This window comes from Phialemonium atrogriseum (genome assembly GCF_030411735.1).
Source record: "Phialemonium atrogriseum strain 8032-3 unplaced genomic scaffold QBC33scaffold_1, whole genome shotgun sequence".
Lineage (NCBI taxonomy): Eukaryota > Fungi > Ascomycota > Sordariomycetes > Cephalothecales > Cephalothecaceae > Phialemonium > Phialemonium atrogriseum.
This window is the reverse complement of record NW_026848138.1, coordinates 2,308,775-2,330,842: the sequence shown is the minus strand read 5'-3', so window position 1 is coordinate 2,330,842 and position 22,068 is coordinate 2,308,775. Positions and strand designations below refer to the sequence as shown.

The 22,068-nt window shown below is 57.1% G+C and overlaps 9 protein-coding genes across 9 annotated transcripts in view; 3 read left to right on the top strand and 6 right to left on the bottom strand.

Annotated features, from left to right (window-relative positions):
* Positions 1–66: 66 nt before the first annotated feature.
* Positions 67–2,881, top strand: QBC33DRAFT_584355 (uncharacterized protein; the record flags this gene model as incomplete). The annotated part of the gene is made up of 1 exon (XM_060431405.1): positions 67–2,881. Exon 1 carries the CDS (start codon positions 188–190, stop codon positions 2,879–2,881), a length of 2,694 nt encoding a protein of 897 aa, XP_060289096.1. The 5' UTR covers positions 67–187.
* A 722-nt stretch (positions 2,882–3,603) lies between these two features.
* QBC33DRAFT_575303 (kinase-like protein) lies at positions 3,604–5,533 on the bottom strand (the record flags this gene model as incomplete). The annotated part of the gene is made up of 4 exons (XM_060430817.1): positions 3,604–3,741; positions 3,861–4,724; positions 4,762–4,798; positions 4,839–5,533. 4 exons carry the CDS (start codon positions 5,531–5,533, stop codon positions 3,604–3,606), a joined length of 1,734 nt encoding a protein of 577 aa, XP_060289095.1.
* A 659-nt stretch (positions 5,534–6,192) lies between these two features.
* QBC33DRAFT_32369 (uncharacterized protein) lies at positions 6,193–6,824 on the bottom strand. Its single transcript, XM_060423606.1, has one exon. It carries the CDS (start codon positions 6,725–6,727, stop codon positions 6,341–6,343), a length of 387 nt encoding a protein of 128 aa, XP_060289094.1. The 5' UTR covers positions 6,728–6,824; the 3' UTR covers positions 6,193–6,340.
* On the top strand, positions 6,432–7,603 carry QBC33DRAFT_522744 (uncharacterized protein). The gene has a single exon (XM_060426562.1). The coding sequence runs from the start codon at positions 6,742–6,744 to the stop codon at positions 7,207–7,209; it is 468 nt and encodes a 155-aa protein (XP_060289093.1). The 5' UTR covers positions 6,432–6,741; the 3' UTR covers positions 7,210–7,603.
* Positions 7,410–11,645, bottom strand: QBC33DRAFT_522742 (protein split ends). Its single transcript, XM_060426561.1, has 2 exons — positions 9,277–11,645; positions 7,410–9,228 (listed from the first exon to the last, which is right to left on the bottom strand). Exons 1-2 carry the CDS (start codon positions 11,334–11,336, stop codon positions 7,704–7,706), a joined length of 3,585 nt encoding a protein of 1,194 aa, XP_060289092.1. The 5' UTR covers positions 11,337–11,645; the 3' UTR covers positions 7,410–7,703.
* A 1,171-nt stretch (positions 11,646–12,816) lies between these two features.
* Positions 12,817–14,995, bottom strand: QBC33DRAFT_32324 (tripeptidyl-peptidase). Its single transcript, XM_060423598.1, has 2 exons — positions 13,981–14,995; positions 12,817–13,900 (listed from the first exon to the last, which is right to left on the bottom strand). The coding sequence occupies exons 1-2, from the start codon at positions 14,804–14,806 to the stop codon at positions 12,972–12,974; spliced, it is 1,755 nt and encodes a 584-aa protein (XP_060289091.1). The 5' UTR covers positions 14,807–14,995; the 3' UTR covers positions 12,817–12,971.
* A 1,854-nt stretch (positions 14,996–16,849) lies between these two features.
* On the bottom strand, positions 16,850–17,848 carry QBC33DRAFT_522736 (uncharacterized protein). Its single transcript, XM_060426560.1, has 2 exons — positions 17,483–17,848; positions 16,850–17,425 (listed from the first exon to the last, which is right to left on the bottom strand). Exons 1-2 carry the CDS (start codon positions 17,758–17,760, stop codon positions 17,065–17,067), a joined length of 639 nt encoding a protein of 212 aa, XP_060289090.1. The 5' UTR covers positions 17,761–17,848; the 3' UTR covers positions 16,850–17,064.
* Positions 17,849–19,548: 1,700 nt separating this feature from the next.
* On the top strand, positions 19,549–20,764 carry QBC33DRAFT_484262 (uncharacterized protein; the record flags this gene model as incomplete). Its single annotated transcript, XM_060425394.1, has 2 exons — positions 19,549–19,692; positions 19,765–20,764. The coding sequence occupies exon 2, from the start codon at positions 19,775–19,777 to the stop codon at positions 20,762–20,764; it is 990 nt and encodes a 329-aa protein (XP_060289089.1). The 5' UTR covers positions 19,549–19,692; positions 19,765–19,774.
* Positions 20,765–21,090: 326 nt separating this feature from the next.
* The window catches only part of QBC33DRAFT_584336 (uncharacterized protein), a gene marked incomplete at both ends in the record, with an annotated part of 8,694 nt that continues 7,716 nt past the window's right edge, over positions 21,091–22,068 (bottom strand). The window contains one exon of the mRNA XM_060431404.1: positions 21,091–21,939. Coding sequence (XP_060289088.1) covers positions 21,091–21,939 — 849 coding nt within the window. The remainder of the gene's footprint in view (positions 21,940–22,068) is intronic.

The window sequence follows — 22,068 nt, the reverse complement described above, 5'->3', positions numbered from 1 at the left end:
AACTGAAGAGCCATTGTTCCCTCTCACGGTCTCGGCCATATCCACCCGACGCTCTCCAATGGACCAGATGGGAGAGATTGGCCTTATATAAACGGCAGAGTTGGCCACCGTCCTCCGAGACTACCTTTGGCAGCTTTATTTCTCTGGTGCTTAGCTTCCTCCCTCTCAACCACTTAACTTATTCAGGATGGCCAGCCCCAATCATGGCAGTTTCCACGAGAGGCTGTCTCATCTCCTCCAGACACACCCCGTTAATGCCGACCAATCCCTGGCTCGATCTGCTTTGATGTGGCTCTCAGTCGCCCGGCGCCCGCTTCGTGCCCACGAACTCTGGATAGCCCTCCAGATTGAGGGGTCCAGGGGTTCTGAACACATGGAGCGACTTCTCAGCGAGAAGGCCTATGTCGACGAACAGGAAGCCGCCTCCTCCTTACGGCATCTCCTGGGGGGGCTGATAAAGATGACCAAGGACGCTTCGGATCCAAATAAGATCAATGTCGCTCTCTGCGACGCTGAACTGCGAACCTACCTCGGCCATATCGACGACGCCACTGCTGAGGGGGACTCGGTTCGATCGCTTGCATTCTCTACCCCTCAGGCACACATCTTCCTTGCCAGTGTCTGTATGGCCATATGCTCCGTATCCACACTGCACTTAGCCCACGCTCACGACGACACAAGGGTCTCGTCATTGGTGCTCTACTCTTGGTCATATTGGAATGCTCACTTTTCACTGTCGGGTTACACGCTCGCAAACGAGAATGCAGCTAATGTTGCCAATTCGATGGTATTCGGCGTATCCAAAGATGTCCTGGTCCTCCTCCTCTCGCTGAACGACTTCATAACCGGACCGCTTACATTCCGGTCTGATACGAACCGGCTGGAGTGCGCCGCAAGCATTCAGAGGGCGCAGAGGGCAATAGAGCAGCCGATGGTACTGCTATCAGCCATCGTACGACAGGAGGGATACGCCGCGACGTTGCAAGGCGCAAGACAGATCTTTGAAGCCTCTAAATACTCCCACGCTGGACCTCGGTCAGCACTGCCCCAGAAAAGAGATTCTAGAGTAGAACACCACCACCAAGGGCCTTTGCCTGAAGGTAAAGATAGTGGAGTACTCTTGAACGGATCGACAGCAGGTTCAAAGGTCGGCACTCTCAGGATCGACAATATCCTGGCGGAGACGGAATTCCTCTTCGGCGAGACGGAAAGGCAAACGGTGCATGCCTTTGCCGAAGTGGCTCGAGGTCTTCGCTCGGTGTGTGTTGCGTTCGCGACTCACGCCCTCTACGCCCATCTGTGCCGTCAATATGACGGCGGTTGGTCGCCCATGGACGTCCTTGTCAACGCTGCAGAGTGGATGGAAGCCTTGGCGAGCTACCCGTACTGGCAAGAAATCCCCGAGGCAATATCACACAACCCTCTGGCAATCTCGGATACCAGCGACGAGAACTATGAAGCCGCGCGGCTGGTCCTCGAGCACATCAAGTCGGCGGGCCCGTCGTCCCTGCCAACGAGTGATAAAAGCCTTCCTCGGCTGTCACACGAGTCGGGCTCATCCAAACCGCCTGTAGGAATCTCCGCAGCCCGATGGTATGCAGCAACGGCTGTTAGCAGGGCAACCAACTGGGCGTCTCCGGCCACCCCTGGCTCAACCTTCACGATCAATGACGTCCGATCGCTCTCTCACCGTACGTCGTCATTCGCCTCGTTTACATCCCAGATGCTCACTCCCGACGACCCTCTCCGATTCCTCCAGCCCTTCATCCCCAACGCCCTCCGTGGCTTCTACCGCAAGCGCATGACGCCCCTCCTCGGCCGCATCACCCACTCCAGCATCGCCGATACGCTGGACCAGCTCGGCTCCGGCGCCTTGACGGGCAGGTTCAACGACAACTGGCCGCTGCTCAAGTCGGCCCTGCTATCGGACGGGTACCGGGCTGCGGCCGCCTACGTCGGCATCGCCATTCTCCTGAACCATGTGCGCCGGACGCTATTCCCGTGGATGGGCACGTACATGTTCCACGACCCCATGGAAGACCTGCGCCTCGTCCTGTCCCGGCCCGACGTCTTCCTAGACCAGGTCCTCTCCTTCTCGTTGGGGTGGGCCATCTTCAGCTACGCGCAAAAGTACGCCTGTGACATCCTCGGCGGCCTCGCGATGGGGCTCCTCCTCCTCGACAACGACAGAGCGCCCCAGGCGACGTTACACTCTGCTGCGACCGGCGACACCGCCACCCTCGCAGCCAGCCCGAAGCCCGTCCCCGAGCCGCTCATGCGCGCCGCCAGGGTCGGGTACATCCTATGGGCGCTCTCAGCAGCCGACTACATCTTCGCACGCACCGCCAACACCATCTCCTTCCTCCTAGCCCTCCGCCGCCTCCTCCTTCCGCGCTCCCCATCCGAGCACCTCGCCCTCACCACCACCCTCAAATCCCACCTCCCCGCCCTCCCCCTCGTCGCCCTCCAACTCCACACCTACACCACAACAGCCCTCTGGCCCCTCTCCCGCGCCGCCCTCCTCGGCGCCGCCTCCGGCAGCCCGGGCCTCCTCCTCCTCCCCGCCTCCGCCGCCGCCGCCTGCTGGGCCGTCCTCCGCTTCCGCGCCCGCCTGTACATGGCCATCCAGCTGGCGGGAATGTTCGTCGCCCTGGCCCTCGCCGTCGCGGGCTCCGCGCTGCTGGCCGCCGAGTTCGCCGCCGACCCGCTCGGCCTCGCGGGGTCCGCCGCGGCGGCGGAGAGGCTGGGCCGGAGCGTCCGCGGGGGCTTGCCCCGCGGGGCGGCGGAGAGGATCCAAGTCCTGGCTGGGGGGAGGGGGAGAGGGACGGGGCCGGCGGAGGCACCGCTGCCGGGGAGGGTTGGGGAGGCGTGCGGACAATGATACAAGTTTGTAGAGACACGAAGATACCCCCATCTCATGAGAATCGGGAGTCTGGACTGTAATAGTATTTTGCTTTCGGAGTAATTAAGAACAGGGATGATGGCCGTCATCTTCCTATATTCGCGTCCACTTTATTCCCCCTGAGACCGTCCTCGAGCCACTTGCCTTGCCCCACACTCTCAAGCAAGCTTCTGATGAAAATATAACAATCATGACCATGACGAACTCCTTTAGTGGTATTGCCAAAAAGAGAGCAAACTAAATAACACACTTCCACAGAGAGACCAGGAATCTGTTGATAAGAAAAGGGGCGTTAATAGTCTGTTATGCTCGCGGGCCTGCCGGGTCCAATGCTCTCTAGCTCGTGACCTACCTACCCAATGCTGAATGATGTAACGTAAACAAACTGTCCGGTGCGGCACACCAGTCCTGTGGCTGTTGCTATTGTCGTCTTTGGTGCTATGCGTCTAAAACCGGGCGTGGAACCGACGTTATCGGATGCAGTCCTGCCCTGCCAGCCCTTGGAATTGTGACCGTAGATCGTGGCGATGCAGTCACATTTGCATCGCCGTGCGTTCCACTTCTCGCCAGCTCGGTTTCTAGTGGGGCGCAAACTCGTCTCTCTCCGGAGGTCGGGGGTCGTCGACGAGAATGCCATTCCAGACCAACGCAGACCGAATATAGCATGGAAATAACGTGTGAGTGCCCCGGGGTATCGGGCTCTATTCGTCTCCGCTGGCCTGGCCTGCCTCGGTGTCCTGCGTGGGCAGTGGTCTCACTGTCCAGCGGTCGGGAACTGCTGTCCCGCTGGTCGAGCCTTCGGGAAGGCCGTAGGCCGGCTCATACGGTTCGACATAGGCCTAAACAGTAGAGGATGGGTTAGCCCGTCAATTCAGGTGTGGAAATATCCCGGGTAGGAGATGCGACACTTGCGCGAACACCCTTAAACTATCCATCTGGGATCTAAGGTCAGACTAACCTGGTTCCTCCTGCCCCCTCTAGGGCGGGATTCTGCCGTCGCCGGATAGTATCGCTGTGGTGAATAGTCGTCCCCGTCGGCCACTAGATTCCTGCCATCAAAGGAATAAGGCTCATAATACTCTGGATGTGGAAGCAGAAGTGGATTTCCGCCGTCGTCAACTCCGTAGTTGTTAGTCGACCCGCTCGAAAGGCGGTCGACATCCCCTCCACCATCATCATCACCCATCGTCAGACCGGTCTGCATGGCATCTGCTAGTTCTGCATCGGGATCATAGGATGCCGCTGATAGCTGTTTAAGAGTCTTTAGAAGCTCCTTGGCCGAAGGGCGACGCGAAGGTCTCAAGTTCGCCATTGCCCCGATGTACATCAACTCGTCTCGTTTTGATAGGTTCACCAGCCACCGGTGGATCTCGTGGGGGCCTTTTGACGAGCAGCGCCGCTGGAAATTGTCAACATCCTTGACCCAGACGATGGTGGCGAACAGGGACCATATGTCGACCTTTTCGGTCTGGTTTTCCTTATTCAGGACTTCAGGCGCCATGAAGGTCTCGGTGCCAGCGATCGTGATGGCTAGGGTTGGGTCGTGCGAGAGGCCAAAGTCGGCAAGGCGAAAGTGGTATCTGCCACGGCTGTCGAACTCCCAAAGTATGTTTTCCGGCTTGACGTCCCGATGTATGAGTTCGTGCTGGGCGAGGCACCGAAGGGCCAAGAGCATTTGGCGTAAGACAAGTTGCGATAGATCTAGGTCCCGGTTGCCCTCAGCCAGAGATCTTAGATTGCCCTGTTTCAAGGGCATCATGATCTCGAGCAGGTTATCCCCGGGCTTTTCACCCGCGTGGTCAAGGATCTCGATGATATGGCTCTGCAAAGAGGGAAGGGGAGGTGGACATTAGCACGACCATCCAAGGAGGGATAATCTCCGATCTTATCATGTCCCTGAGTACCGCAAGGGGGCTATCTCACATGAGGAATTGACGAGCGGTTGATCTTGTAGAGGTTGTCAACCTCCCTCTTTGCAAAAACAAAATGCTTGCCGGTCAGGTTATTGAAAGACTTCATCGCCATCATCTCTCCAGAGGTGATATCCAAGGCCCACCAGACGGTTCCATAGGCCCCGCCTCCAATCTTGCTCCCCAGGAGATATTTCTTTCGCATATTGACTGGGCCGACTGAGTAAGGCTCGTTTTTGTTGGGGAAGTCGTAGAGGCCGTCGGAGTGCCATCGAATCCGGAACTGATAGAACCTGTTCTTGCCAAACGCCACTTGACCGTTGATTCCCCTGGCGACGAGAATCGACCGCTTGTTGTGAAACGGGATCGTTTGCCCTCCCTGATCTGACGAGAACGGTTCCGTATTATCCTTGGTGGAATGGTCGACGAGGAGGACGGCGCCCGTTTTTTCATTGCACACAAAGGAACATTGGTGCTTGGAGATATCAGTGCCGGGTCCCCCAGGCAGGTGGATATCGGTGCCGCTGCGCCCAAGGGTGAACTCCTGCTTGTCTGCATTCTCGAAACTTATGTAAAAGCCCAATATGCTTTCGTCTACTAAAAACGTGGGGAATTGCTGATTCTTGGCGTCGCGGACGGCCTTCCTGGCTTCCTTGTTCAACGGCACAAGCACGAATGCGGGGGGTGCTAGAACGACTGGTTCGCCGGGCAGGTCAGCCATAATTGGCTACAGCTCAAGGTCGGCGCTGCGTAACTTGGCGGAATTCATCAAGAAATCGTCGCAACTGGACGACAAGAGGGTTCAATTTGGGCAGTCCCATGAATGCGGTGACAGCATGTCTGGACCGTCGGATTGGCGCGTCGGCCGTCGCAGCAAGAGGGATGGTCGCTGCTCGAAAATACGGAGAGGTTTCGTCACATTGGCATGTGGCTCTCCGGATGAGAAACGGGACGTAAAAAGGTGGTGCGGGGAGGGGGGATGTGGATGGGGACGGTCGTATGCTCTTATGGACTCGAAGGTTCGCTCAAGAATTTGTGTTCTTTCCTCGCGCTCCCAAAGATAAGACGAGCAAGACGAGAGAGAGACGAGGGACAGATTCCGTGATTGGCCTTGAGGGGAGGAGCATGCATATTTCGGCTGGCCATCCTTTTAGCCTGACGAGTGTTAACTTGGCCCCGGTCAGATGATGGCGGTTGAGGCTCCCAGCCGCAGGCGCTCAGAGCGTCGGTCATGACGGCCAATTAGCACCGAGGAGCTGGAGATGGCCCTGCAAGGCGCTGGATTGGGCCTCAAGACGTGTGGATCGCAGCGGTTGGGCTCGGATGACTGGGGTCTTCCCCATGATTGAATAAAGCTATTATGTAGCTAGATAGAGCACTGGATCCTCCTGCGAGAACCGGAGAGCACTGGCTGCTCCTGCCCGAAACGGGCCCATCAGAGAAACAGTCGTCATATCATGGGCCCTGACGAGATGCACGCCTGCCTCTGCGAAGGCGGGCGACAAGTCAGACGGAATATCGGTCCTGACTACCGACACAGATGAGATTGCGAGGTGCAACTCATAATTGCAAACGCGGCCATGGGACGAGACGGACGAGACCTACGAGACCTGACGTTTCTTGAGTGTCGCCCTGAAGCGCAGTTGGCGCCCCAGCAGAGATCCACTATGGCGGGTCGATCCGGGGCAGCTCTTTCCTCGGCAGCTTTCTTTCCTAGGGGTTCCCCGGTCCCTTGCCCCACCGGGGCGGATCCACACCGCTGACACCACTCTGGGAAAAATATATTGCGTCTGTCCGTGATATCATCGACAAATCTTGACTCAACACCGTCAACACCAGCTCCCACATCTACAACTACCACAATCATCCAGACAGGCGCTACCACCAACAAGAAACAAAAGCAAAAAAAACCCATCCAACCCACACCAAATGTCCCGCGCCCTCCTCGTCCGATCCCTCCTGCGCCGGCACCCGCGGCCCGCGCCCGCAACAACCCCCCCGCCGGCTCGCGCCTTCTCCTCCTCCTTCGACGCGCACCCCTCCCCGCCCCGCCTACCCCCAGACCAACAAGCCGAATTCGAGCGCCTCCAGCGCGCCGCCGAGGCGCGCCTATCCACGCACACCCAGCAGCAGCAACCCACGACGCCGCCGCCCTCGCCGCTCACGACGTCCCGGCACGTCACCGACCCCGGCGCCGCCAAGGCGCCGGTGACGGGGACGGGCGAGCTCCCCGCGTCGCCTGGCACGCTGAGCGGCGGGATCCGGCAGGGCGCGCCGCCCGAGTTCGACGGCGAGGTGAACCCGCGGACGGGGGAGGTGGGGGGACCCAAGAACGAGCCGCTGCGGTGGGGCGGGGAGGGGGATTGGAGCTATAATGGGCGAGTGACGGATTTCTGATTTGGGGTTTGGGTGGGAAAGGGGGGTGTCGCTTCTGGTCCAACGGCTTGGTGATGAAACGGGGGGGTTCTGGTGAAAGATTTTGTATACTATGGGGTAATGGAGGAATGGTCTTTGGAAAAGGAGGGGAGAGGGAGAGGGACTCGGAGTCTGAGACGGTGGCACCGATAAAGTCATGGATCTCGAGAAACAGTTGAGAGGGGGTCAATCCTGTATTATGTGTACTGTATACTGTACCCTAAACCACACCACACAAGCGTACCTACCACACGCAAGCTGTGAGAAGTCCTTCTCGCCCGAAACCTAACCGCGAGGGCTCCGTGGCCATAATAGTGCGATAGAACGCCTAGAAAGGAAAGGAAAAGAGTTACAATGGATCCCCAAATGCAAAGCCCAGAGGTATCATGAATGCGACACGCATCAACAATGCCGAGGAGCAAATAAAAGTACATGTACAAAAGCGTAGTGCAAAGGGATGAGGTGGAACCTTATCATCAGCCCTCGGTAGACTCCAACAGCAGAGGAGGGTGAACCCCTTCGGTGCCAGTCTCCGCCATGCCACCGACAGTTCCATTCCCACCAACTTCTTCCTTTCCATCAACAGGCTCCTTCTCTTCACCGCCTCCTTCGGGCTGGTTGACGGCCATCTTCTCTCCACCGCTTGCCTCGGGCTGGTCCAAGGCCATCTCCTCTTCAGCTTCCACCTCTTTGCCGGGCGTAGGCACCCCCGGCCCATCATCCCGCCCGTCACCGTCTTCCGCCACCGGCTGATTCTCCTTATCCGCCTCGCTCGGCGGCTTATCGGCGAGCTTCCACCGTATCCCGCCCGCGACATCAGCGGCAGGTTGTTTATCTGCTGCTGCTGCCGCTGCTGCCGCCGCCGCCGCCCCGTTCTTGTCAATATTCGCCACGCTCCCCGCCCACGAGGGCCCGAGCTCGACCTCGCGGAGGGCCCTCCGGATCCTCTCGCGCCTCGCCTTGCCCCTCAGCCGGTTCTGGGTGCCGGCCCCGTTGGACACCCAGCGGATGCCCCTGACCATGAAGCTGAGCCCGTCGTGCACGGCCCGCTGCTGCGGCCCGTCGTCGTCGCCGCCACTGCCGCCGCCGCTGCCCAGCCTGCCGCCGAACTCCCGGCTCTTGATGCCGAAGCGCACCGTCGACGCGTACTTCTCCAGCCGCGGGAGAATGAGCAGCGTGACGTGGAGGTCGCGGTTCTCGGGCACGGCGACGGGGCCGGTCTTGGGCGGCTCGGTGAGCACGTCTGGGCTGGTGTGCTGCTGCGCGGAGCTGCCGTTTGGCTGCTTGGCGCCGGTAGACTTCCGGCTCTTGGCCTCCTTGGCATCGGGGCTATCGGGGCCCTCGTCTAGGCCCAGCGCATCAAGGTCCACGTCATCTGGCCATTCGCCCCTGATCCAGCCTCCATGGATGCACGCCGCGACCACGTCCGAGTCATCGGTGTAGATTTCAGTACCCCAAATGGCTCTGCGGCTGGTAATCTCCTCTCTCGCTGAGGGTATCAGATGTTGCTTCCCAACCTTGACTGTTAAGGTGCAGTTCAGCTTGTCTTCTATTAGATCCCACGGCAAGGGCTTCGGCGTCGACGAGTATGCGTGACGCGGGGGTCGGCCAGTACGCGGATCGTGAAGTCGAGCCGGCTTGAGAATGGGTTCATAGAGCACGTCTCCGAGATGATGACGTGGGAGACCGGCAACGCTATCGAGCACAGCCTTGGAAGATATCATTTGCTTTGGCTTGGGGAAGATGGTGGGGCGCGGACTTTGTTGAGGTCCCGCGATCGATCTAGAGTTTGCGCCGTGCATATGGGCGTTGACGGCCTGCGGCGTTGATCGAGGGGCAATGTGGTGATGGTGAGTCGTTGGGAAGTCCTTGGCAAAAGGCCCAGTCGGGGACGGTATGGGTGCCGAACCCTTGACATTCTTGAACGGGGCATTTCCGGCATGGGATGGGGATGAAGCCGATTCTTGGCCGTGGTGATGGTGATGATGATGATGATGATGACTTGGAATGGTTAACTGGTGAACTTGGCCATAGTCGGGGGGGACATACTGGTGATGATGCGCGTGGGGTTTGGATCGCTTGACCCGGGCAGAAGGGCTGAGCCTGCCACTAACGTCTTCATCATCCCTACCATCCTCATCCTTGAGCTTTCTCCGCTTGCCTCGCACGGGGTCCCGCCGGTTTTTGGCCTGCGCGTCCGCGCCGGAATCCTGGAGGGCGGCCTCGGAATCCTCCCGTCTGGGCAATCCCGAGGGCGCATATGGCAGCTGCGCGCCGGCAGGCACAGGACTGGAAATGGCCCCGACTCCGCTGCCGATTCCTGAGAACATGCGACCAAACTCTGACTTGATGCCCGGCTCTCCTGCCGGGCCAGACATTTGGGGCTGAGCGCCTTGCACTGCCTGGGGCAACGGAGATATCCTGCCTCTCCGGTTGATCTCCTGTATGTGCAACAACGTCCGCTGATGATGAGGTGGCTGGGCTACCTCGTCCATGCTCCTATTTCTAGGGGGTTCGTACAAAGCAGGCGTGCCAGCGGTACCGTATGCGACAGAGGGTGGCGGCACAGGGCCCTCATCCAAGGGCCGAGGTCGGTGGGAAGGCGGCGGTTGCTCGCGAGCATGCTGAAGCGCATTCAACCGTTGCCGTTCGGGGGATTCGTACGGTTGGGAGGGAGCCTGCCCCGAATGGGCAGCCACGGCATGCTGGGCCGGGTGCGACGATGGAGGATGGCGCTCAACGGGGGGTTGGGAATAAGTCGGATGTCCGCCGTATGATGGTGCTGTCGTGGTCGGGTAGTCGTGGTGTTGCCGCGGAAATGATGCCGCAGGATCGTAGGGAGCCCTCGACGGCTCATACACTTGCTGCCTCGGCCAGCCGCCCCTGTCTCTCGGATCTGGCTGCCGGTTGTAGGGAGCCGGTTGGGCCCGTTGGCCCATCTGCTGCGAGTATTCGGCCTGATGCACCGGGTGGTGGCTAGCTGGATCACCGCCTCCTGAAATGGCCCTCTCTCTCCGTTCCCGCTCTCTTTGCTGAAATTCTCTTTCCTGGCGCTCCCGCTCCGATAGGTATCTCGGCTCCTCGTATTTCAACACTCTGACTGGGGGCCGTTCTGGGTTGTATTCCTCGTCCCTGCGTCCGTAAATGTCACCCTGTGGTGGCCCCTGTGGTGGCCTACCGACATCCAACGGTCGCGGAGGGGGCGCGCTCGGGAAGGACTTGGGCTGGCTGCTGGGTCGCGGAATGGCGGCGCCCGGCATCCTTGCCTTATCTCTGGACTGTTCTGCACCCGGCATTGGAGGCCCTCTTTGCGGGTATGCCTGTGGCGTCCCGTAACGCTGTACTTCGGGCGTCCCGTAGCCATGCTGGGGAGACGCGGCAGCACTACCCCTTGGGTCCCTGTTGTCAAATAATCTATGAGCGTGTTCCGGCGTCTGGGGCCGTCTGAAAGGTCCGTAGTCGGCCGCGTTTGGGGGTATTCGAGGAGAAGCGTGGATTGAAGGCGAATAAGATGGTCCCGGCACATTACCAGCCGAGGTATGCGGTGGCGGGTAGTGAGAGGGCGGAGCGGATTCTCGAGCCGGTGGAGGGCCACCAAGCATGGACGATATCGACATGCTGCTTCCAGTGCTCCCAGCCCGCGGTAGGTGTCCCAGCGCCGGCAGCTCACGACCCCCGGAGAAACCTGTAGGTGGGCCGACCGACACCGGCGGTGCCCGGGGATGAGGCAGGCCGTAAGCGGCGCCGATCTGGTGCGCACCAGGACCAGGGCCTTGCGGAGGTGAGTTGGGCGGCGGCATGGAGCGATTAATCGAGGGAGCTGAAGTTATTGATGACGTACTTTGATGTCGCGAGTGGGAATGTGGCGGTTGTGGATGGGAGCTTGGCTCGGGCGGGTACGATCGGGACTGGGGATAATACGCGTTGTCGGACGGCCTTCTTTGGGGATCGGAGTAGGCAGGAGTTGTCGAGGCAGGATGCGATGCAGACGAATATGCTGATGGTTGTGTGGCCGTTGTCGTGGGCGGCGGGAAGGATTGCCGACTGTATGGCGAGGCAGCATTCCGTGAGAATGGCGGAGGTTGTTGTGGCGGCTGCCTTGAATCCATGGCTGCAGCCGGGCTCGTCTTAGCTTGGAAAAGCAGGGACGAGGATTGGCCGGGCAGCGCAAATTCCCTGGCCCAGATCGCGACGCGAAAAGGCCCGGGCAGGCAGAGAGGGCTTGAGATGGGATCGCAATGATCGCAAGAGGTCGAGAATCCGATACCCTTGGGGTAACTACGCTCTTGGCAGGATCGTTGGAAGGTTGGGGGAGAAAAGCATAAAATTTGCGGTTTGCTTTCGTCTGGAGAAGCTGCGTGACCAGCTACCACACTGACCCCATCCTTTCCCAACCAGCTTAATTAGGCGGGCGGGTGGCAGGGCGCGAAGGGGAGGAAAAAAATTAGCCGAATCGACAGGGGTCCAGATTTGAGTGTTTGACAAGCAGGGGCCATGATGCTAAGTTTGTAGCTCCACCTTATTTTACCTCTGCACTGACACTACCAATCCCGCATGTAACCCGTACTCGGGTGTTGGTGGGCAATGATGGATTCCAATGCTATTTTAACCCTTTTATTCCGTCAAGCTTCCTCAGGTATCTATATCTATGTCTCTCACAATCCAGCTTTTAACAAGTTTGGACGAGTTACTCCTAAGAGAAGAAGAGGAGGTATTCCAGGCAATCAAAAGATTCAGTGTTCCGCGAAAAGGTAACATCTGGGGAGAGCGTCGATGTGATGACGGAAATTGGTGGGGAAAGCCTACGACTTCTACGCTAGAGATGGTCTGGCCCATTTTCTTGCATCCACCCTTCAACCATCGGTTCCTCATCTCGGCGGCGTAACACCAGCCATCCGTTCCTGTGAGAGAAGAAGCATGATGCCGCGCTGGAGTCGCACAAGGTGTTGCCGTCAATCCTGGCCATACCCGGATCATCTGCCGCATCTCATCTCTTTGATATCCACCCCGACACTTCCCAATTTGACACTAGATACATAGCAATATATCCAGTCATCTGTTCAAGGCTCATCGGGATCTCCTTCACTGACACTTTTTGAATGCGCATCAGGTGCGAGTCTCATTGGGTGAGCGCTAGCAGAGTGCATTTGCCCGCAAGGGCAAGTATATATAGACCACTAGGTATGTAGCCTAGCTTGAACTATGAGTCCGACTCTGCCAGATCCTGCAATGCAGACGTCCCTTTTGCAAAGTTCCTCGCGCCGATTCGGCATCGAGGCTGGAATTTGTCCTGTGGATACTGTGTTTGGTGAGGTACCTACGTTATCGATGACCCGAGACGCTTAAGGCCGACATTCAGGCAAGACCAGGTATCATTCGTTAGCGTCGTCCGTAACAGGTACCGGCAACTCCAACCCCCGCAGCGGTCCTCCAGTTAGTGCAGGGACCCCTGCAATGAATGCATCCCGCCGTCATGGATGTCGGGCGCCTGTGGCAGGTACCGAAGCGAAGGTGCAATACATTAGGTAGGTAGGTAGCTCCGCACATGGAGTCCAGGAGAGGTCACCTTCGGTCATTATTACCATTGGGTTTTACTGACGTATGATTCCGGACTTTGGATTCCGGACTTTTCTTAGGTAGGTAGGTATGCAAAGGACGTATTACACCGGCTGCTGTCTTAACCATAAGGGCATAGGGAGGTTAACAATGTCGAAAAAGAAACACCATCTTCCACCAAACTCCCATCAGGCGTTCTCAACCCCCGGTGCCGCAGCCTCGAGCAGGGCGCCGAACTTGGGGGTCCCCAACCCCGTCACCGGGTCCCAACCCTCCGTGGCGTTCCACTGGGCCCCAGTGGAACCAAACGTCCTGATCCCGGTGCAGCCAATGCCAGCACCCGTGGTGATGTCCGTCAGGGCTGCCGAGTTGTTGTACAGCCAGGGGTTGAGGAAGCCGAGCGGCGGCTCGCCCTGCGACTTGCGCGCTGCGTTGAGTAGCGCCACAATTCCCGCAAACACGGGGCTCGACGCGCTGGTGCCCGATACCCTCACCGTGCGGCCCTTGTCGATGACGCCAAACCCGAGTCCCTGCGCCGCCACGTCCGGGATGCCCCTTCCCGTCGCGTTGAAGAATGGCGCGTACGTGTCGCCGAGGCCCTTGAGGTAGCCCGACACCGCCTCCCGCTGGTAGTCCGGCTGCTCGTGGTAGATGCTGAAGCCGCCGCTCGAGAAGGCCACCGCGCTCTCGGGCGCCGTCCCCGACGTGCCGCCCACCGCCGTCACGTACGGGCATCCCGCCGGGAAGGTCGGGTTGAAGAAGACGGAGTTGTCCCTGTTGCTCAGGCACGAGTAGCCCGGCCCCGAGTCGCCCGACGAGAAGAGAACCGAGACGCCCCGTGCGCCGAGCTGCATGAACATGTTGCAGACCTTGAGCGCGTATTCCTCGGGAATCGATTGCTCCTCTTCACCATAAGAGGTGGACAGGGTCTGTGGCAGCTCAGAGTCATCCTGTGCGAGAAGGGCCGTCAGGAATTCGAGGTATGGCTCGTTGCTCCCCGGCGGTGTCGGCTGGTCCGCTGTGGGGACGAGAGGGCCGCGGCCACCCGTGCTGTATTCGAGGATGGGGATCGGATGGCTGATGCCAAGGACGTATTGCACGTCCAGGTTCGCCTCGGCTGTTGCTCGGTTAGAATGCCTTTCAAGGGAAGAGGAGGAAAAGCGAGACCATGGAGACAAGCCAAAGTTGAGTACTTACTGCTGTCCTCCGTGCTGTCCTGATCGTCCAGGCCGTCATTGAATTTCGTGACTGTGAAGTTCTGGCCCTTGGCGGCCGGTGCATAGGCTTCCTCGAACGCCTGTAGGTCCGCGTACCGAGCGTACTGCTCGAGATACGACGCAAATGCGACGAGATTTCCTTCAGCGCTGGCGGTGTACTTGATATTGTACAGGGACTTCAAGCAGTCTGGTGTTATGGTAGACCCGCAAACCGCATCAGGATTGGCGTCGGCATTCACATGCGCCTGAACCGTCGCCGGGCCACTGAGAGCCGTCGTCTCGAATATGGTGGACTTCTGTGCGCTAAGCTGGCCAAACCGGGTGGTTGGCTGGACGAGGTCAACATGCTTGGCGATCTCGTCGGGGACACTATACGACAGAGTGCGAAGCCTGGGCGTGTCGTCGCCCTCGTATTTATACCAGGCGAATGTCGTGTTGAGAAGCTCGTTGGCAGTCCTCGCATTGGTGGATATGGAGATCCAGTCGTTGTCTATCGAGTGCCTGATGTCGTACTGGCGAACCCAGGCAGTTACTCCGGAGAGTGATCTCGCCGAAGGCGCAGTGTACGAGCGGAGTTCCTCGCGCGACATGTGCATGCCATAGTTGGGATGGCCAGGCGTCGATATCTCTAGCACAGCTCGTTCCAATTCCGCTGGTCGCTGCTGGCGGAGCCCGATTTTCAGCGCAATTGCTTCCTCAGGCCCGGCTGTCCGGATCTCCTTCCAGCCCTTGGGAACAGCCGTCAAGCTGTCAAAAACGCGGGCGGAGACGGCTCCCGCCGCGATGAGAGGGATTAGAAGCCTCATTTTTGGAGCTGACTATGCCGATATCACTGCGGTCCTGCAGGGTGGGTAGCTGACTCGAGATGGAGCTCGCAAGCTTGTCCAGTAGGTCGCGGAAGAGGCCGGGCACCAGAGTAGGTTTCCTTGTGCGAAATCCTTCTCAAGGCCAGCAGAACGACGCAGTGATTCGGTTTCCGGCGGAGGGGAGGAAGAGGGAGGACGCCGTGCAAGAAGGTTGGAGAGAAGACAGCAGAACAGCGAGCGTCCGCCAGGATCCAACGAAGTATTTATGCAAGGGCAGGCACACTCCAGGAATGGTAGATCAATGAGGGTATGTGGGCCTGGGATGTGTCCATCACTGGACGGGACAGGAGCTTGGCAATTAAGGTACAACGTGTAACACTCAGAAGCGACAAGAAGAGAAGGACCTAATGTACAATAAAATAGGCAGAGGCGCAAGAGAAAATAAAGTAGGCAAACATGGCCGAGTCAAGCGTATTTGGTCCTCCCTATCTAGACGACGATCCTCATGCAAGCCCGCCATGGCCATTGGTTGATAACGGCCGGCAATGGGCCCAGTTGCCGTATCTAGAATAGATGATAACCCCCCTGCATTGAGATCCGCGGTCGTGCGGCGGGCTCCACCCGCTCCATCCGCTGCCGTCTAGTCCCCAATAGGCAATTGGGGACAAGCAGCCGTCTGCAAGGCTTGCAATTAGAGTGTGGCGTCGGGACCTGATATCATAAAGCGGTTCCATTGCTCTCATGTGACAGCTATGTACTCTCTAGTCCTGTCATCTGATCAGCCGAAGAGACCATCGCTCTGGGGATCCGATGGAGCTGGCAATATACCCTAATTACTACCTAGCAAGCTAGGTAGGTAGCCAAGGTATGTGTTGTATCTACCTACTATATATATTCTCTCCTCTGCTTCGCATAAGGAGCGGCCGACAAAGATTGGGGTCAAGACCCGGACCCCAGGCGGGACTTTTCAGGCGCAGCAATGTATGCAGGCATTAATTACCTACCTATATAGGCTGCCCATGGTTCTTCCGCGGATTGCCGCCATGCCATTTGCTATGCTACATTTACATTTACATCAACCCTCGGATCTCATCGCTGGCCAATAAGTGATTAGCATGAGTTAGCATGGGTCCCGAAATGAAACATTCCGTGCTAGCCCACCTCGTCTCTATCCGACTCTGCTGAATCTTTGGTTATGCACCTGTTTAAGGTTAAGAGTCCTCTTTCATCTCAATCTCTTCTATGTGATTGTTCCCGGAATAGGAAGCTTGGCAATTTATTCCAGCGGTGACAGATCATCAGACTTTGAAATGATGCAAGTTGATGTATTTCCAACCCAGCCAGGAACACAGATTGCCCGAGTTGTTTCCCCTCTTAAGCACGCCTTCAATTACTCTCGAAACCCGGAATAGCGCCATCACCCCCACCTTCAGGGATTGGCCAGAGCAAGCCGCTCGTGCAGCTCCGACTTACTGCTCCGTACGGACCAGGTCGGGGTGGAAGGGCGATATACCGCCCGGGGTGAAAGGGGGGGTGGGGGGGTGGGGGGGTGTTAATCACAGCTGCCTTGCTACCCTCCTATTCTATGTAGCCGATGACAACGTCGACGCCATACGTCAGAGAGCTCTCGTAACTTGGGGCTCGGGAATATGGTTGAGTGGTAGGGTACTAGAATGTCGGCTGGGTGCGATGCCTCTTGAGTATTCTAGGTCAGTTGTCTTGCGAATACGAATTCATAGCACTAGTCACAACTGTGTGAGACCTTTCTTTACGCCATAGCCTCTCTCTGTCTCTAAGCTTGGCTCTCTCCCAATCTCAGAGCAAGAACTTGATCAAGTCGTATACAGTCATGGAAAATGCCAATTTTCCCCTAAATGGCTATACCACTCATGGACTTCGAATTATTCTTGTTGGATAATTTGAGATCTGTTCCAGCACATTCCCCTTGCTAGAGTTACGTCAGTGTCTTCGGTTTGTATAGCTTGGGCCTCACCATGTTGTTGCCAGACTAGATTATTTTAGACCACTGACTACCTTTGAATCCTCCACTGGGACAAATCCTCTCACTTACTTCAATTTCATTCTTTGCTCGCGGCAAGTCTAATTCGGTCAACAAGACTACGATACCTCTCTGGCCTACTCATGACAATGGCGAGTCTCAAAGACAAGATCAAGACTTCAATGATCTACTTCGTCCAGAAACAGCATATCAGAAAGCTCCACACCCACCCTTCCCCAATCCCGCCAAGGTCCATCTTCTATATCTCCAGCACAAAATTCTGAACCTTGATAGTCCTCAGCGGCTCCAAGTAAGCCATATCGCACGCCTGCCGGCCCCTCGCATGCGCCTTGGACGGGTTGACGCATATCCGCAAGTTCCTGAGGCTCGGCATGTCGCCCAGCGCCCTGCAGACGGGCTGCCAGTACTCGCGGAGGTAGGCGGCCCTGACGACGGAGCCGCCAAAGTGGAACCAGACCTGGCTGGCCCAGTCGAGGTGTATCGTGCGGATCAGGTCCGTGTGCGAGCCGGGAACCCGCTGCAGGAAGAGGTTGAGGACGACGAGGTCGTTGAAGTAGAATCTCGCCTGGGAGTAGAGGAGGGGGACGGCTTCGGCGTAACTTTCGTCTCATTGTCAGCGAGCAGATACTTGAAAGGGTGGTGATGGATGGGCTTACATCTGGCGACAGGTGAGAATCAGGGGTAGGGCTGTAATGTTGGCCCTGAGGGGGTATCGCGCTGAGCACGATGGCTGTATCGACGGTGAGGTCGTTTCATCGGCCGTATCTGCCCAGGACGGCCGGAATACCCAGCAGTCCTCCTGATTGGCAAAGAGATACTGGCTGTAGATGAGGCTTCGGATTTCCAGTGGGAGTTTTGTGAGGAACATTGTTTGTATCAGGGGAAAGGAACCGGATGTCGACGATGCCGGGCTTGAGGCGCTGGTTAACTCCATTCAAGAGATATCTAAATCTCCTGCTATGACGAACAAAGCCCTACTTGTTACTCTAACGCATGGGGAATTGTCATTGGGCTTAACTAGGTAGGTAACCATCAAGGTTACCAGTCTTTCGATGATCGATGGCCGGCCATCAAGGTTCCCAGGTCTTGCTACGTGAAATTGACTAGCTAGACATTCCGGACCAACCATTTAGCTAGCAGTGACCAAATAGTGGTCTTGCTTCTCAATTCTCTTCACCTGATGCACACCTTGCCTCTTCTACCCCCCATCACTATGCATCGATTCGGGTCAGTTGTGGCGGGTAGGTTCCGTTGACAGAAATGTGGACATAATCCGGAGTACGTCACATTATGCGGATTGGCTCTCCAATGCATTTGGGAGGCACTGGAGAAACAGGGCAATGGTGAAAGCGCCCTCTGAAGTGAAAGCCAGGCGGCAATACACCAAAGCGGTACCCTCCAGCTATGGTCAGGCGGAAGAACCCTCGAGAAGAAGGACAGGACCGACAGTTTGATGGCGCTGAGAGACGTGGGATACAAAACTTGGGAGGTAAAGCCGCACTGCAGGGGTCGAGTTAGTTAGTTTTGGTTCTAGAAGTTTAGAAGTCCGCTTTTGTCGAATTTGATATTCCTTCTGCATGCTGACTTCTGTCTCGCGAGGGGATCGGAGATGTGCCGACCGAGTCCATATTTGACGGCTGTAAAGGCAAGCGGAATGAAAGCACGCATGAACCCGTAACTGGTGTTCGCGCGTGTCTCGATCACCTGCGTGTCATGGCTAGTTAGCTCGAGTCCTGACCAAGTTATAGTTCCTCTCGCATTAGAATCACGGGGCTTCTCGGAAGCAGGGACAGGTTGACGACGGCCATCCTCAAAAACTTGAGGCACCAGTATGTTCGGCTGTTGAGCTTCCCTTGGGACCAGAACCGCGTAAAGGACCCTCGAGTCGACGACATGCTTGCATCCATCCCCGTTAAGTAAGGTGCCGAGAAGGAGCGATGATGGATGGCAGGGTCAAGATCCCGGGTTCCATTTTTACATTTGTCTGCATCGCTCAGGGCGCGCCATCGGGAGCCAGTTTAACTTTTGTGACACAGCTGAGGCTTGGGCTGAACACATTGTCAAGTATTCCTGGAGATCCAGTGTACGGATTACTGTAGGGCAGCCACTGCCCCATATAGTACGATCCTGGGGTGGCTACTACCGCGAACCATAGGCTGAACAGCAGTCCAATCGTCGACCATGGTTTTGGTTACAGAGCAGGTTATGGCGACCGGGGAAATTTCGATCGTGGGCTCACTTCCCGCGTTCGCTTGGTTGCGGAGAGTATCATGGTTCATACCCGGACCCAGGCTCAGAAGATTCTCTTTACCTCCGCGAGGGCCACCGGTGTGTCTGTCCCAACTGCCGGGCTTCCCTATACCCTGACCGCCCGGAAGGAGGTTATCGTGTCCGCCGGGACCTTCCACTCCCCTCAGCCCAACCGCAAGACCAGCAGTCCTACTGGCTGATCAGGGGAAATATTGTTGATAATAATTCATTGTTGCGCTACGTGACACCATGGGAGCCGACAGGTCACTTTGCAGTTTTGCTGCTGCCTAATAGTGCCCCGACACTGCCCAGCGCTCGCCCACGCAGGGCGCCCTACGACGCCCGTTGGATATACGACCTGCTGCACAGCGGACGGGCATTACCTTATTGACAGTACACAGCCACTATTTGAGGAGCCGAAGAGAATAAAGAGTGAGCCCCTCTTCCCGCCTCCTCCCACCTTCAAGGATGACGAAAAAAAAAACGGCACAAGAGTGAACTACACTGTCAGCATCAGATGCCACAATCGCACCTCACCATTAAAGAGCGCCGACAATTTCTAGTTTGCGACTCCCAACCCATTTAGCGGGAGTTAATATCCATGTTTCCCAAATAGGTACGTTTCTGAACGTTTTACCCCGACTTCTGCCACCCAGCCCGGTCCCTTCTTAGACGCTGACCCTTGTAGACCGAGCGACATGTCATATCCTCAAGGCCTAGTCATGTCTGATGGATGCCCGTTTGGTAGAACTAGTCAGTTGAATGACGAACTTGACTCTTCATGCTCTACCCTTCCCGGCCATCCGAGGGTCGACCTCCGGAACCAAGCGGCAACGTATAGCTTCCTCGAGAGGGAGCTTTGGCCGGCAGACCTCGAACGTATATGGCGAAAGCTGTGGTGGATGTCAAAAGTCGACAGCGGCAACATCTCTCCGCTACACCGACAAGCCGTCAAGAGTCGCAAGATCGTCGTCACCGAGGACCCCCGACTGCACCTCGTCTGGATTCAGGATCGCATCTTCGTCAAGCCATTCCCGAGATACTTGTCTTCTCATAAATTCTGGGCAGATTATTTTCCGAAAACACAGCCGCGGCAATCTGGCCGAGACGGACGAGTCTCAAGGCTTAGGGGAGCTGCTCTCGGGTTCCTGCGGTCCTATTTCTATCTGATCAAGCACGAATCCGACTTTCGCATCGCTCAAGAGCCACTCTTGGGTCTGATCCCCCCGGATGTTACATGGGAACGGTTCTGCAGATTTTCTGCATCATTTGGAGATATCTGCAACAACGATGTTTCTGGGCGATACCAGTTTGGGGAGATCAGACTTACACGACTCAACTTCTACGCTCCGTTGCTGCTTCGCCAGACGGAATACCACAGAACCCATCATCAGTATAGCCAATACTTTGGAAGGTTCGTCGGACCAATGCTTTTTCTCTTCGGTTTCCTATCCGTCATCTTGAGCAGTTTGCAAGTCGCCACCGCCACGATCCCGTCCTCATACGTCAGCTGGTCCCTCCCATTGTTTTTCTGGAGCAGCATCATCGTAATATTTCTTATCCTCGCCTTGGCTTTAATCCTGATAGTGATTTTCCTATTTAAGGTTTCCCGGGAATGGTATCTCGCCATTGGGGACTGGCGGAAGGCCGTATTGTCTATTGAAGATAATGTACGGAAGACGGTTTGAAGAAGGAAGGCAAGGGGCAGTTTCCTGTGAGATTGACTTCACAGGTTGCAGCTAGAACAAATTCATGGCTAGCTTTGTCAAGAGCTGTGCGCGGATAAACGTCAATGATGCGTCAATTCTACAGCTTCTCCAGGGTCTCGAGGTTGGCCAGTTTACTAGCGAAGACCCTGTCAGAGGGTGGCATGAAGTAGGTAGCCCAATGGTGACCACGATTGGGATCGGCGTGTAAGTGCTTGCGGACCTACATTCACAATGACTTTCGCGATGGAAATGGGAAATGGTGTTATGGATAATTAGCTATTTCAAAGTCTGAAATCCTACGCTAATTACTTGGACAAATACACAAGCCTACTCCTACCCACGATATTCTTTGCCAACTCTCTCAACGACGAAGCGCCCAACAAGTCAAATATGGACATCTCACACTGCGTCATGGGGACGAGCCAATTCCGAAGCTCGACAGCCACCAGCGAGTCAACACCATACTTGGCCAACGGCTGCGTGGCGTCGATGTCCTGCTCCGGAATCACAAACATGTCAGCCAGCTTGCCGACCACCGCCCTCTCCACCAGCCCTCCAGCCTCATCGGCACTCTGCGCACCAGCCAGATGCTCCTTCAGACCGACCGACCCGGAGCCACCCCCCCTCGCCAGACCCGCCGCGTTGCGCCCCCCAGAAGCGTCATCGTCCCGCAGGGGCGCGAACCGGCGCTCGCGCGTCCACCCGGGCCCCTGCCGACGAATCGCACTGCCGGCCAGGCCGGCGACAACCTGTGCCGTCCTGACGGAGCGGACCGGGGTGCGCACGGCGTAGTCGATCAGCTGGTGCATGTCGGTCTCGGAGAGCGGGCGATGGCCGCTGCCGAGGAGGCGCTCGGCCACGGTCGCGTCGGACTCGGCGACGAAGCCGACGCCGTCGACCATGCCTAGATTGATGGTTACGCAGGGCAGGCCGCGGGAGGCGCGGCGGCGGGCCACGGCGTCTTGGAAGGAGCCGCCGGCCGAGTAGTTGGACTGGGAGGCGGAGCCTATGACGCCGATGGCGGAGGAGAGGATGGTGAAAAAATCTAGAGACGAGGGGCCGGGGAAGAGAGCTTCGAGGTTCTGGGTTGCTGTGACTTTGGGGCCGAGGGCTTCTTGCCATTGGGAGGGGGTCATGAGTTCGAGGATGGAGTCCTTCGCGGGGGGGGGGGGGGGGGGGGGGGGTAATTTAGGAATTTTACCCTTTGGTAAAACCAAATTTAAACGGGGGGGCAAGGGGCAATTGGGTAAAAAAAAAAAATTTGGGTTTTTAAGGGGTAAAAA

Bases quoted from the DNA above. Each gene is read 5' to 3' on its own strand.
- QBC33DRAFT_32369 (XM_060423606.1), bottom strand. From the start codon at position 6,727: ATGGGTTTTTTTTGCTTTTGTTTCTTGTTGGTGGTAGCGCCTGTCTGG.
- QBC33DRAFT_522744 (XM_060426562.1), top strand. From the start codon at position 6,742: ATGTCCCGCGCCCTCCTCGTCCGATCCCTCCTGCGCCGGCACCCGCGG.
- QBC33DRAFT_522742 (XM_060426561.1), bottom strand. From the start codon at position 11,336: ATGGATTCAAGGCAGCCGCCACAACAACCTCCGCCATTCTCACGGAAT. The intron at 9,229-9,276 runs GTATGTCCCCCC...AACCATTCCAAG, and splicing joins CCCCACGCGCATCATCACCA to TCATCATCATCATCATCATC.
- QBC33DRAFT_32324 (XM_060423598.1), bottom strand. From the start codon at position 14,806: ATGAGGCTTCTAATCCCTCTCATCGCGGCGGGAGCCGTCTCCGCCCGC. The intron at 13,901-13,980 runs GTAAGTACTCAA...ACCGAGCAACAG, and splicing joins GGACAGCACGGAGGACAGCA to CCGAGGCGAACCTGGACGTG.
- QBC33DRAFT_522736 (XM_060426560.1), bottom strand. From the start codon at position 17,760: ATGGAGTTAACCAGCGCCTCAAGCCCGGCATCGTCGACATCCGGTTCC. The intron at 17,426-17,482 runs GTAAGCCCATCC...ATGAGACGAAAG, and splicing joins ATTCTCACCTGTCGCCAGAT to TTACGCCGAAGCCGTCCCCC.